The sequence below is a fragment of the Bos indicus genome, chromosome 4 (assembly GCF_029378745.1).
Source record: "Bos indicus isolate NIAB-ARS_2022 breed Sahiwal x Tharparkar chromosome 4, NIAB-ARS_B.indTharparkar_mat_pri_1.0, whole genome shotgun sequence".
In the NCBI taxonomy this organism is placed as follows: domain Eukaryota; kingdom Metazoa; phylum Chordata; class Mammalia; order Artiodactyla; family Bovidae; genus Bos; species Bos indicus.
In genome coordinates this window covers 38,922,752-38,937,192 of record NC_091763.1, presented here as the reverse complement: position 1 = coordinate 38,937,192, position 14,441 = coordinate 38,922,752, and the positions used below count along the sequence as shown (strand labels likewise).

General features: G+C 34.2%; 1 protein-coding gene across 8 annotated transcripts in view; it reads right to left on the bottom strand.

The window, feature by feature from the left end:
- Window positions 1–14,441, bottom strand: part of CACNA2D1 (calcium voltage-gated channel auxiliary subunit alpha2delta 1) — a 520,469-nt gene that overhangs the window by 63,781 nt on the left and 442,247 nt on the right. For all 8 annotated transcript variants that reach the window (XM_070787669.1, XM_070787670.1, XM_070787671.1 and 5 more), the window contains exons 13-15: window positions 6,647–6,725; window positions 5,765–5,814; window positions 4,501–4,590 (exon numbers count right to left, since the gene is read on the bottom strand). In XM_070787669.1, the coding sequence (XP_070643770.1) occupies window positions 4,501–4,590; window positions 5,765–5,814; window positions 6,647–6,725 (219 nt within the window). The remainder of the gene's footprint in view (window positions 1–4,500; window positions 4,591–5,764; window positions 5,815–6,646; window positions 6,726–14,441) is intronic.

Sequence of the window (14,441 nt, the reverse complement as noted above, 5' to 3'; positions counted from 1 at the left end):
ATGAAGCAGTTCAGTAGAGTAAAAATAATCACACAGTATTAATCAGCATGTAGATAATTTCATATGTTACATGAATCCACAGAGATTAGTTGGAAAAAAACTGATTTTTCAGGTCATAGGTTGCATTTTATGATTGTCATCTGCAACAATTATATTTCTGTTACAAATATTTCATGTCAGAACTACATTTTTAACAAAATTACTCTTTAAAATAGTTTAAAAATTATTGTTGAAAATTCTGAATTTACTGAGAAATTATTAGTAATCTTTTTGTGAATAATGATCCCAAATCCAAATTTATTGACTCTTGTTCTAATTATAGAAACAGCACAGTCTTATAAAGAAAATGGTTTAGGCTATGGTTTATTATTAATTATACACATGGGAAGCTCAGAAACAGTGGAAACTGAATTAGTGGGAAAGGACAATCATACACTTTCAGCAGAACAAGGTATCAAATTATTTGGGACCAAGAAAATTAAGGAAATGATGACACATAGTTGGCTACATGATAGGTATGTTGACTTTGTATTTAGTATTAAGGAAGAAAATTTGACCATGAAAACATCCTTAATTGAATATGTGAATTAATATCTGCAATGAAAACTTTCCACCTCAAACAGTGTCATATTATAGATAATTTATAAACCTAGTATCCAAAAGACACCAAAATCCATGGATGTTCAAGTTCTTCCCTTATATAAACTGGGTACTATTTACATATAACTCATGCTCATTCTTCCAGACTTCAAATCATCTCTATATAACTTATAATACCTTTTACAATGCAAAAAGGTAAAGTAAAGTGGAAGTCGCTCAGTCATGTCCGACTCTTTGCAACCCTATGGACTGTAGCCTACTAGGCTCCTCAGTCCATGAAATTCTCCAGGCAAGAATATTGGAGTGGGCTGCCACTTCGTTCTCCAGGGGATTTTCCTGACCCAGGGATCGAACTGGGTCTCCTGTATTGCAGGCAGATTCTTCACCATCTGAGACATCAGGAAAGCCCCTTACAGTGCAAATGCCACGTAAACAGTTGTAAGTACAACGTAAATGTTATGTAAACATTAAGCCAGTGCCTGGCAAAATCAAGTTTTGCTTTTTAGAACTTTCTGAATCTTTTTCCTAAATATTTTCAATCTGCAATGGTTGTTCCTATAGACACAGGACACAGATATGGAGGACCAACTCTGTATATATTGAGTATATGCACAGTTTTGGGAATGGTAACATGGCTTAAAGCTTAACATTCAGAAAACTAAGATCATGGCATCTGGTCCCATCACTTCATGGGAAATAGATGGGGAAACAGTGGAAACAGTGTCAGACTTTATTTTGGGGGGCTCCAAAATCACTGCAGATGGTGATTGCCGCCATGAAATTAAAAGACGCTTACTCCTTGGAAGGAAAGTTATGACCAACCTAGATAGCATATTCAAAAGCAGAGACATTACTTTGCCAACAAAGGTCTGTCTAGTCAAGGCTATGGTTTTTCCAGTAGTCATGTATGGATGTGAGAGTTGGACTGTGAAGAAGGCTCAGTGCTGAAGAATTGATGCTTTTGAACTGTGGTGTTGGAGAAGACTCTTGAGAGTCCCTTGGACTGCAGGGAGATCCAACCAGTCCATCCTAAAGGAGATCAGTCCTGGGTGTTCTTTGGAAGGAATGATGCTAAAGCTGAAACTGCAGTACTTTGGCCACCTCATGTGAAGAGCTGACTAATTGGAAAAGACTCTGAGGCTGGGAGGGATTGGGGGCAGGAGCAGAAGGGGACGACAGAGGATGAGATGGCTGGATGGCATCACCGACTCGATGGACGTGAGTTTGAGTGAACTCCGGGAGTTGGTGTTGGACAGGGAGGCCTGGCGTGCTGCAATTCATGGGATCGCAAAGAGTCGGACACGACTGATCGACTGAACTAACTAACATGGCATAATAGAAGCAATCTTTTTCTTTGCATCACTTTCACATTTACACAGAATACCATAAATTTTTTCTAAATATGGTAATATGTGCTCCCAAATGAGATACAAGGCTTCTAACATATTAGACAAACTTATAAACTGCACTCAATTCCAAGGCACTGTGCAAGTTTCTAGAGAACTAAGAAGAGAAGTGAAACAAGATATCTGCTATCTTGGAATTTATTTGATATTGAGTTTCCAGAGTGCAATTCTTTTCCTCTAAAGAATCTTATTTTATCTCTCAAATAAAATGAACCTTCCACAATACTGTCCCAGTCTTGGTTCTAGTCTTACCTTCCATTATCTGCAAAAGTGACCAAATATCATCCTTTCAATATACATAGCACTTGTCCAATTTTCATACTGCTATTCCTTTCTGTAATTTCTCTGCACATCAATTGTAGAAACCTTACCTAGACTCATATATTTAGCTAAAACAACACCATCTTTTTAACCTTATTCTATCACCAAATATGTGGCCTCTTTCTTCTGATTTTTAGAGTTCTTTCCATTTTTCTCATTATGTTTTTGTCTTGCAATATTTTTACCTTTTAAAAAAAAAAAAGAAAAAAAAACTGTGAATCTGACCAGATTATTTTTTGAATGTGCTATGTGCAAAGACTATAAACAAGTAATTGGAAATAAAAATGGGTCATGTTTGAGTCTTAAGTTAGAAGAAAGAATGCACTATGTATCCACTGACCAGTCAATTAATGTGTCTCATTTTGTTCTTTTTTTTTTACATTTAGTCTCAGCTAGCAGAACAGCAGATTCACAACTAAAATCGTTTCCTAAAGTCATTTATGCTATCTGCAAGAACCTCACCAACAATGCAGACATGCTGGTTAATGAACTTCTGGTTCATAGGAAATACAAGAGGGAATAATTATTGACTCCTCCTATCATACTCTGTCCTGTGATGGATTTGAATGCGTGAAACATTTTGACCACAGCTTCAGATGACCATGTGACCTTAAATAAATATGTGATGTCAAGAAGGAACACTGGACAGTAATTTTAGCAAGGGCTTGAGGTAAGCAAGCTTCATTTTATCATTCTTAGCGTGCAAGGCTGCTGCTAATAGTGCCTGTTTTTCTCCTAAACTTCCTGTATTTATTTATTTTACAAGAACCAAATGATAAGTAATTCTTTCTAAATAGATTGCATTCTGCCCTGTGGGTTCATCACTGTATTCAGGAAAGTAGTATCAGCATATAATTAAACTCCAAGTAGGAAAAGGGGTTACTGAATCAGCACCTATTTTTCAGAGCTTTGTATTTTAAGTCTCTCTGATGTTACACTAGCAAAATTGTTAATTAAGTCTTCTCTAATTAAGTTAAGCATATGAATAAATCTTATTACTATTTATAAATTTCATATTAGGAAAGAAAAAGTTATACTAAAATATGATTTCTCAATATCAGCCCTATTGACATTTTGAGCTGAATAATTCTTTGTTTTGTGTGTGTGTGTGTGTGTGTGTGTGCACGCGTGAGTGTGTTGGGGATGTGTGTGATTCCCTTGTACATGGTGGGAATGTCTAACAGCATCCCTTACACCTATTCATTGGATGCCAGTAGCAAACTCTATCCCAGTCATGACAATCAATAAAACCTATAGATATCTCCAAGTGATCTGAGGGGCAAAACTGCCCCCAGTTGAGAAAGAACCACTGCTCTGAAATACGATGGCAAGCCTGTACTATAATTCCCACTGTGCAGTGGGCAACTTAACATGTTTGTATTTGTTACTTCACATCAGACTGGATCACTTCAATGGGCTATTTCCATAAATATTTAAGGTTGACTCTAAAGCAAGAACTTATAATACGAAGAGGTGATTAGGTTTGTGATTGTTCCAGGGTGGGATAAGGTATTTGTTTATCTAATTGCAAGTACTTCTGAGTTTTGTTGAGTCTGGTTTAAGATATGGAGGCTATCTCAAATATGGAGGAGACAGCAGACAGACTCCTGCTAGCTAAAAATGTGAAAGTGTTAGTTGCTCAGTCATGTCTGAGTCTTTGCGACCCTGTGGAGATTCTCCAGGCAAGAATACTGGAGTGGTTGCCATGCCCTCCTCCAGGGGATCTTCCCAACCCAGGGATCGAATCTGGGTCTCCAGCACTGCAGGCAGATTCTTTACCATCTGAGCTACAAGCTTCTGCTAGCTGAAATCTACTTTAAAAATAGTTTCTTCACAATTCTTGTTCAAAATCTACTAATTCATGTGACTTTAGGATTTTTTTTTTACATAAAACTTCACAAAATTATTAGAATGATCTTAAATTCAAGATTGGAGGTTTGAAACTCTATATCCTCAACGACAACTGAAAAATAACACTTTACATCTCTGGTTCTCTATTGCACACAAGTCTAGATTTTTAAGTAAATTATGTAAATTCTAGCAAAGAAGGTTGTGATAGAAGGAATTCTGAAAGGGTTTCATGAAGAGAAAAAGAGAAATGGAAGCTAGAGAGAAATAGAAGTTAGCTGTGTGCTTTTGTTATAACAGTCTTTGACTGAACAGCCTAGCTTACCAGTGCATCCAGGTATACGTTTGTCCACTGGACTTGCTTAGCTTTGTCTCCAGCTAAAACCATTGGTCTTCCCAGAACATCCAAATATTCCTATATAAAAACACATTAAAAAATTTAAGTCGTTGATAACTAGGAATGCAGTTCTTAAAAAAAAAAAAAAAAAAAAAACTCCACAGAGAAAAATTTACCTAGAGGTAAAAATGAAGATGGAATTAAAATTATTAAGAGTGTTAAGCATATAATCATTCAATTTCTACTTTGGGTACTCCATAAATGGTATGTCTGCATACTCAGAATTAACAATATTTGACTTGTATTATTTATACAATGTATCTACCCCAGTTTTGTTTTTTTTTTTCCTCCTAACAAAACATTCTCTTTCTGAGGTACAGCCAAGGATAAGTGAAATAAGTTCCCTGTGAATTGTTTTATGTTAATCTAAACTATTTAAGGCTCTGTGATTTACTGGATGGAACTGCACAAATTTGAAATACTAAAGCAGCCACATACTTGTTTTCATATCACAGATTGTTTGGCTGAAATTCAAAACTACATTTAAACATATCAAAAATAAATGAAATACTGTGCCAAAACTAGACATCAGACTTGAATGCAGCTGCTGTTTCATTTCAAAACTCAACATATTCAGTATTCATTTCCACAAAAGCCATGTTATTTGGGCTAAATTTTGACTTAGTCTATTTTGTAGACTTTCAGTTATGTTTAAAACTGAATAAATGATTTTAAACAGCAATTTATGAATATTAAATTTATATTTAAATTAACTTATTGGTTCAATCTACCTATTTAACAAGTATGTTTTCAACTGAATGGCTGTACAAAAACCATCTCTTTGTTGTAAGTTGCAAATAATTATTGTTTAATTTTCTGTGTTGAACCTATAATTTGGGGAAACTCAGTTAAATGATTTGCCGTAGAAACAAGTTGAAATTATATGATGAGATTGTTACTAAATTGATTTTATTTATTTTCTATGATGTTTTTAAAATAGGAGAAGACAAACATAATTACACATCTTTGTCTGAGTTTGAGATATTTAAAAACATTTGGAACTTTAATGAAATAAAAACCAATACATTACCATGATACTCATTACAAATGAAATAGTATGAATTATTTATTCATGTAATACATCAATCATTTATTCATTTTCACCTATTTTCTTCATATTGAGCATATTTAAAGTAGCAGAGAAATAATTTAGTTCGAAAAAACAGTTTAAACAAGTTTTAAATAACCATACCTGAGTATTGATTCTTATTGCTCCAATGGAAGGAATTTCGTAATAATAACCTGAAATATACACATATATACACAATAGATTTATATGTTTACATATTATGATATAATAAAATACACAGAACTATTTTATGGCTTTCTAGGAGAAACCGAGTACTTCTAATTCACCAAACACGAAAATATCAATACCACTGATCAGTTTGGAAAATGTGTGATTAACGTAAACTCATAGCAAATACACAAGCTTTATCAGAAACTTCACTACATTTCTTATATTGTATAAAATAAATGTCATTGTTCTAGAAAGCAGTAGAAAACCTGAAAAATTGTTTTCATTGGAGAAATAATTAAAAGTATACAATGATGGGTATCTAATAATTTTATATCTGCCAAAATATAACTTTGAGAGTAAATCTAGGCTCTTGCTATTGTCATGTGTCATTGTTCAAACAACATTTTTTTCTGAGTATAAGTGAAATATAGGTTCACTATACAAAGTCTGAATTATCTAGGAATGTATAAGACATTTAAAAAAATAATTTAGCCACTCAGGAAAAATAGTACCATATAATGTTACACTTTCTGATAGCTAAGTTTTACACAATTCAGATATTATTTGATTCTTAATTCTTCATGAAAAGTTATATTTGATGAGAGTCACTAGCATAATTTAATAAAATATAACACTAATGTCAAAGTAATACTATAATGTAATGTAACACTGATGTCAAAGTTTCTCGTGTGTTTTCTCTAGAGAAAACATATCTTATTCTTGCCTTGATTTAAAAATTAGCTACAACTTTAGAGTATTTTAAATAATGTGAAGTAACAACTATTAAATTCATCTTCTTATAATAAAATGTGGTCATGTAAACAGACTTGTTACCTTTATTTTCACAGGCCATCCACTGAATAGGTCCTCTGTCATAATTATGTTGACCAACTGAAAATGTGAATACACGGACCTGGTGAATTTAAAAATGGGTATCTGTTAGGCTGCATAAAATTTAATTGAAAGCCAAAACAAAAGAGCTAAAATAAAAGATAAATAAAAGCATGTTTTTCAGTTAATTTATGTGACAAGAAAATTGAGGCCTCTAAATCACTTGGAAGGCACCAGAGAGAAACCACATAATCTACTCTAAATATAGACTTTAGTTACTAAATTTAAGTTAGTACTTGGGTGCTCTGCATCATATCTCAATTCTGTGGCAGGATCATGACTAAGGTTTCATTAGCAGAAATGGCATCTTTCAGATTCAACTCAACATCAGCGGTCTCACCTGGTGAAAACATATTATTCACATATCTATCTAGTCACTGCCAAAAAAAAAAAAATTCTACTTAATAGGTACAAGGTTACAAAAATCTATATAGAAAGGAGGTCACTCTACGTTTAGTTGCTTAGAGCATTATACTTAATGATGGTTTCACTACTTTTCACATCATGAAAATATTTAATATGCATATGCATGAGTATGATGTTAGTCATATGACTTACTTTCTATAAAAGATGACTGGAACATATAAATAAATATTTTAAGCTCTGAGCATTTTTTAAAAGAATTAAAATATTGACTGCTTCTAATATGCAAATATTTAAAAATATAATTGCGATACTGTTTAATTATTGTAATTTATATATTCATTGGAAGGTGCTGAATTTAAACAGTATAAAAGCATAGAAAATAAATTCAATGAGGTCAACAAATATTTAATAAAATGGTTACTTGAATTACACTGATTTTTACCAATTTAGTAATCAGAGTAAACCAATACTCTAAGTTCAACAGTTTAGTTTTTTCTAAAGATAAACATGCAGAAAAGCACTTTTCCATGAATTCATGGTCTGGTTTGAACTATGTTAAGAGCTTTTCCCTAATTCATGTCGATTGACTGTTTGAATTGACATTTTCTAATTGTTTCATCTGTTTCATCTTTCGCACATGACTGCAGAGCACAAATCTCAAGAGATTCTACATCTGGTCTCTGTTCTTTTGCTGGTCTTGGCCACACAGAGATCACATCATAACAACCCTTGCCCCAGAAAGTACACTGGGGAGGTGGTTGTTTCACTTGTAAAGTTTCACTCAAGCCAATCATCCAGGTTTGCCTTGGCTAGTTATGCAAGAAGCCATTTGGTGAATACATCAGAGTTTTAATCACCCCAAACTGTAAAGACAGGTGACTGGTTCTAGCAGAAGTTGGTGTTATCCTCTCTTGCCACCCGCTCTCCCTATCCTGGTGTTACCCTCTCTTGCTACCCAAGTTGGTGTTACTTACTACCCTCTCTCCCTTAGTCCTTCAAAATACAAAAATCTAGTTTCATTTCCTAAAATCTTCAATTGGTCATTTTGGGGGATATGCATTTTAGTGGAGTGTTACTACTTAACAGAGGTAAAATTACTCCTAAATGGATTATTTTTACGAACGGGTTGGCCACCCCACTGATGATTCAATTTAACTGCCATACCTTAAACAATTGTCATGTGAATTCAGGACACGGAAACAATCCAGATGTTCTAGAAAGCACCTGGGGATCACTTTCATGATTAACATTTGAAAGCATGTCTCAAATTTTCGATTTAAAGCACTGCTTTGTCTGTTGTTTCTCTTACCACAACAGTATTCCATAAAATGGTTTCCATAAAGTACTTTTCAGTACAAGGACATAAATGAATAAGACTAAATGAATTATTATTACATATCTACATCCTTAGAAATCAAGCGTTTCTAACAACATAGAGGCTAGACATACACAGACATACACCATGTGAATTTTTGACTGATGTTATTCAAACAGTCCAAATAAACACAACACAGGCAAAAAACACACTAGTAAAAAACAACAACAAAACATATTGCTTTATTTGTTTTACTACAGTTTTGCCTGACCCTAATTGTTGGCCTACATGGAAAGCTCAGATATTGTTCAAATTAAAGAATTTAGAATCAGAGCTGGGTGTCAAAGTATACACTGTCATAATTAATTGTAATTTAATAAAAGTTTAATACACTTTTTTTTTTTTTTACTTTTTCTTCTCTATCTTTATTCATTTATCTCATAGGTCCTTCCTTGTCTATTTGAATACAGGTAGGATGCATTAACTGATTTGAAAAGACTATGATGCTGGGAAAGATTGAGGGTAGGAGGAGAAGGGGATGACAGAGGATGAGATGGCTGGATGGCATCACCGACTCAATGGACATGAGTTTGGGTGAACTCCAGGAGTTGGTGATGGACAGGGAGGCCTGGCGTGCTGTGGTTCACTGGGTCTCAAAGAATCAGACATGACTGAGCGACTGAACTCAACTGATTGAATCATTCCCATATTACAAATGTATAATTTTTAACTCACTTTTAAAATTATATTTGCCTTGTGATAGATGTTTTTAAAGACATTTTTCTGAAAACATCCTCCCAATGGTTACTAAAATCTTAAAAATTACAAATTCAACCTTTCTATAGTTTCAGCAACTGTCTTACCATTACAATAATTATAAAATCTTTCTAGTATATTTAAAATACTTATTTTGTCTCTTGGTAGATATACATACACACAAAACATATGCATGTAAATAATTAATGATTTTATAGATTACCTTATAATTTTCCAAAATGACTTGATAAATATTATATATATTTGATTGAGAAAAGTTTAATATAAATCATATCAAATATAAAAAGTTTAATATAAATCAGATATAAATTTTTAATTCTTTCTATGACAATGAAAAATACACATGAATATTATACTTCAATCCCAGGTGCTGTACCATGCTTTTTGTCTTTGCTTTAAAAATTTGAACTAATTATGTAATAAGATTTTAACTAGATTGATTTCATAATCAGGTGTGATATTCAACATTTCATAGTACATATATACAATGAATTGATAGTTTAAAAAATAATTTTTGAACTCTAACTTTCCACTTGGGAGATTTACTTTCATTCTCCTATTCCGCACTATGTGACTGCCACCCTGTGGATGAGTTAATGAACTAACCCCAATGCCAAGTTTACAGAGAGGTTTGCTGTCCCCGCAGTCTGATGTTTTTCACCTCTTTAAGTGTTCCATTCTTCTTTAGCTATAAATTTGGGGAAATAAAATAATAAAGTGATTCCTTGAAATAGGCACAATTTAGAGATTAAGGTAAATTACATTCTCAAAGATGTGCATTTTCAGAGGTCTTTTCTTTACGTGGCCTTACAAAAAAACAAAATGACATTAAAAAAAAAAAAAAAAAAAAAAAAAAAACCTTGAAACACTTAATGTGCAGTCACACAAGCTAAATATTTCATCTAAAGACTCCATTAAGTAAATTACTTTAAATCAGGCCTCCATGAAAGCAAAGTCAGCTTTTATGGAGAAAAAATCCCTTTACTTAGGCCTAGTAGTGCATTTATAATCACAACACTAGATCCATAGAACAAGTACATACTGAAGATTCACTGTTCTAAGTGTAATATTCCCAGAAAATTTGCTAAATGATCCTGAACTGGTTGATGTTAGATAGGCTATGTTTTAGAATGTTCACTTCTGTGAGGGTCATATATGAAACATACATAGCTATAGATGGCTTTGAAAAATATTTTTCACATTGCTGGCCAGATCTCTAACAGAAATAATATGGGAAATTAGAAATTGAATAAACACTGGACTGGGTTGAAACAGTTTCAGGATTGCACTATTGTATCTATTATAGTACTTTACATAGATATGAAAACAAGTATTTATTAAATGAAAAAAAACTGAATAGCTAAATGAGTGGTCTTCATGTTTTCCCAGAGGGATATAAGACACACTTTGATATCATCTGATATATAAATTAGTTCATTATAACAGAGTAGAGCCAAAACCAGAGTGATAGAAGCCTTGCATTCATAATTGCATTCAAAGCCTTGTTTCATTACACTTATATCATGGCAAATTCGTAATCTTTTTTTTGTTGTTGTTACATAGTCTTTTTATAAATGCAGATGAGCAAATTTCTTCAGGCAAGTTAAAGTATGTATAATACACATATCATTTATATGCTGTATTATTCCTAGAAAATAAAAAAATAATTATTGACTCATGTTTAGTTATATAAGAATATTCACAAAATAAACTGCAATTTGAGAACAAGTTTAATAAAATTAAACTTAACTAAAAATCAGTCTCTATTATTAGTTGCAATTTATATAATTTGGCCTTCACTTGGTCCAAAAATCATTTTTCTCTGAACAGAAAATTATAATTCCAAAGTGTAAATTTGAATTATAATTTATATGTTAAGCCTGGCCTATTTGACCAGAGAAAACTTTTAATTACCAGCAAACTGGGTTACTCATTTGCTTCCTATAATACACTACTGATGTGTCCTTTAGTTCTAGACTTCTGTTACTCTGCTTTTTATTTTGTCTTGTTTGTTGAAGACAAAAATACTTGTCTTCAATTAAGATTTTTCCAAAACCACAGGGTCAACCTATTTTAAAAGTCATAGGAATTTCTTGTTTCCCAGCAGAACCCAGTTACTGGAAACTGTCACCTCAACAATTATCAGTTACCCAGAGTTCAAGTTTAATTTACAATAGGCAAATCTCCAAGGAATAATGGAAATGAGACTATGAAGAAAGAAAGCCAATAAAACTAAAATAAAAACTTCAGCTATCGAATCATGTTAGAAAAATGATGTCAGAAACGGGTTTTATTAATTTACTGTGTGTACTAAAATTTTTGGCAATAAGCCTATAAAAATACTAGATTGGACTGAATATTTTAGGAGAAAATTCTACAGTCGTTTTCATAATTCACAAGTATACCAGGATCCACAGCATTTAAAATAACCCACATCTCTCGGTTTATAGCATTATGAAATAAATAAAAGTGTCCAAATGTACCTTTCACACTTAATTTATTTTATAAAGCCCAGTGATCTGAAAGGTTCTTGCAAGTCTGCAAAGATTTGATGGCTTAGTTTAATCCATTTTAGCTTCTTAAAGCTGCGGGAAGCATGTTCCTTAGTCGTGAAATCTTGCTATCCAACTAGAAGGAAGGATCCTGGGTGGGCAAATGATGACTGGCATGGCCCCAAGGCTGCCCTAGAGAGAGAGATGCAGGACTAGCCAGCACACTCCACATGAGGTTATGAAATTTGGACTGCAGAACATTTAAATGATTGATTTTGCCACTTAGTAGCTGTATAGCTTTCAGCAAGCTCGTTAACTTCTCAAATTTTGGTTTTCTTATTTCCAAAATGAGGATGATGTTGATGGTGATAAAAACCTTTTTATCATATGGCTATTACAACTGTGAATGAAGTGATACATGAAAAGCTTTTGTATTATATGGAAAATTATAAGCACAATAAATATTAGCTGCAGTAATAAAAATGACATGATGATGATGATGACTACAATGTCTTCTATAGTCAAACTATCAGAATTCAATGAGGTAACATTTTCCATTTTCATGCCTCAAAAAGAACATAACTTGAAATAATACCTTCCCAGAGGGACAAATTTGGTTTGCTTTACTGCATTTAAGAATAAACTCCAAAGAAAAAGATACTGTCTAAATGCCGCTGTGTCCATATAAGATATGCCTGTATGGAATTTCCCAGGGCCTGACAAAAGAACAAATTTAGTAAGTGACCAGTGAGTTTGTTTAAGTAAATCACACCAAGCAACTTTAAAAAGGAAATCGAAATGCAGTAGTTTTTGCTTACATGATCTTAAAGACCTAGCTGATACTTCTCTTACATGTCTTGCATGTGGGTATATAACAAAGATACATGCCCTTGGGATTATGTTGGTGTTTAAAAATGTTAACAATTACAATGAATCATCCTTGCATATTAAGATTATAAGGGAGTAAGTTCAGGTTCCCCTTCTATCTGCATGCACTGACAGGATTTGATAACAGAGGAAGAAGCTATGGATACATTTCATTTCTAAGCAATTTAGCTCTGCAGAGACTATTGTCAGCGGAGAGGTCACAACATAAGTGATATACTTATTTCAGCTGTTCCTCTTGGGTAAGGCTACATACTTCACTGACACAAATAATGAGAATACTCATGAAAAACTATGTGTTGGACTGATTAGTATGAAAGGAGAGGTGCCATCAGTACAATCATTTTTTATATGAACTTGCTGCTGCTGCTGCTGCTAAGTTGCTTCAGTCATGTCCGACTCTGTGCGATCCCACAGATGGCAGCCCACCAGGCTCCACTGTCCCTGGGATTCTCCAGGCAAGAACACTGGAGTGGGTTGCCATTTCCCTCTCCAATGCATGAAAGTGAAAAGTGAAACTGAAGTCGCTCAGTCGTTTCCAACTCTTAGCGACCCCATGGACTGCAGCCTACCAGGCTCCTCTGTCCATGGGATTTCCAGGCAAGAGTGCCATTGCCTTTTCTGTTATATGAACTTAAGTCTCCCTAATTCTTACAGTGACATATACAAGGGTGGAACATTAATTTTACTCTACATTCCCTTTACCTTCTCATACTGTTTATGGGGTTCAAAGAATGTTCAGACTACCACACAACTGCACTCATTTCACATGCTAGCAAGGTAATGTTCAGTCCTCCAAAGCTAGGCTTCAACAGTAAGTGAACCGAGAACTTCCAGATGTACAAGATGGATTCAGAAAAGGCAGAGAAAACAGAGATCAAATTGCAACATCCGTGGGATCATAGAAAAAGCTAGAGAATTCCGGAAAAACATCTACTTCTGCTTCACTGACTATGCCAATGCCTTTGACTTTGTGGATCACAATGAACTGTAGAAAATTAAAGAGATGGGAATACCAGACCACCTTACCTGCCTCCTGAGAAACCTGTATGCAGGTCAAGAAGAACCAGACATGGAACAATGAACTGGTTCAAAATTGGGAAAGAAGTATGTCAAGGCTGTATATTGTCACCCTGTTTATTTAAATTCTATGCAGAGTACATCATACGAAACGCTGGGCTGAATGAAGCACAAGCCGGAATCAAGATTGTCGGGAGAGACAGAAATAACCTCAGATATAAAGATGATATCTTTATATGGCAAAAAGCAAAGAAGAGCTAAAGAGCCTCTTGATAAAAGTGAAAGAGGAGAGTGAAAAAGCTGGCTTGAAATTCAACTAAGATCATGGCATCCAGTCTCATCACTTCATGGCAAATAGATAGGGAAACTATGGAAACAGTGACAGACTTTATTTTCTTGGGCTCCAAAATCACCGCAGATGTTGACTGTAGCCATAAAATTAAAAGACACTTGCTCCTTGGAGGAAAAGTTATGACAAACCTAGCAGCATACTAACAAAAAGACATTATTTTCCCAACAAAGGTCCATCTAGTCAAAGCCTGGTTTTTTCAGCAGTCATGTATGGATGTGAGAGTTGGACCATAAAGAAGGCTGAGTGCTAAAGAACTGATGCTTTCAAACTGTGGTTTTGAAAACTCTTGAGAGTCCGTAGGACTGCAAGGAAATCAAACCAGTAAATCCTAAAGGAAATAACCCCAAATATTATTCATTGGAAAGGCTGATGCTGAAGATGAAGCTCCAATACTTTGGCCACCCTGATGAGAAGAGCCAACTCATTGGAAGAGACCCCGATTCTGGGCAAGATTGATGGCAGGAGGAGAAGGGGATGACAGAGGATGAGATGATTGGATGGCATCACCGACTCGATACAAGTTTGAGCAAA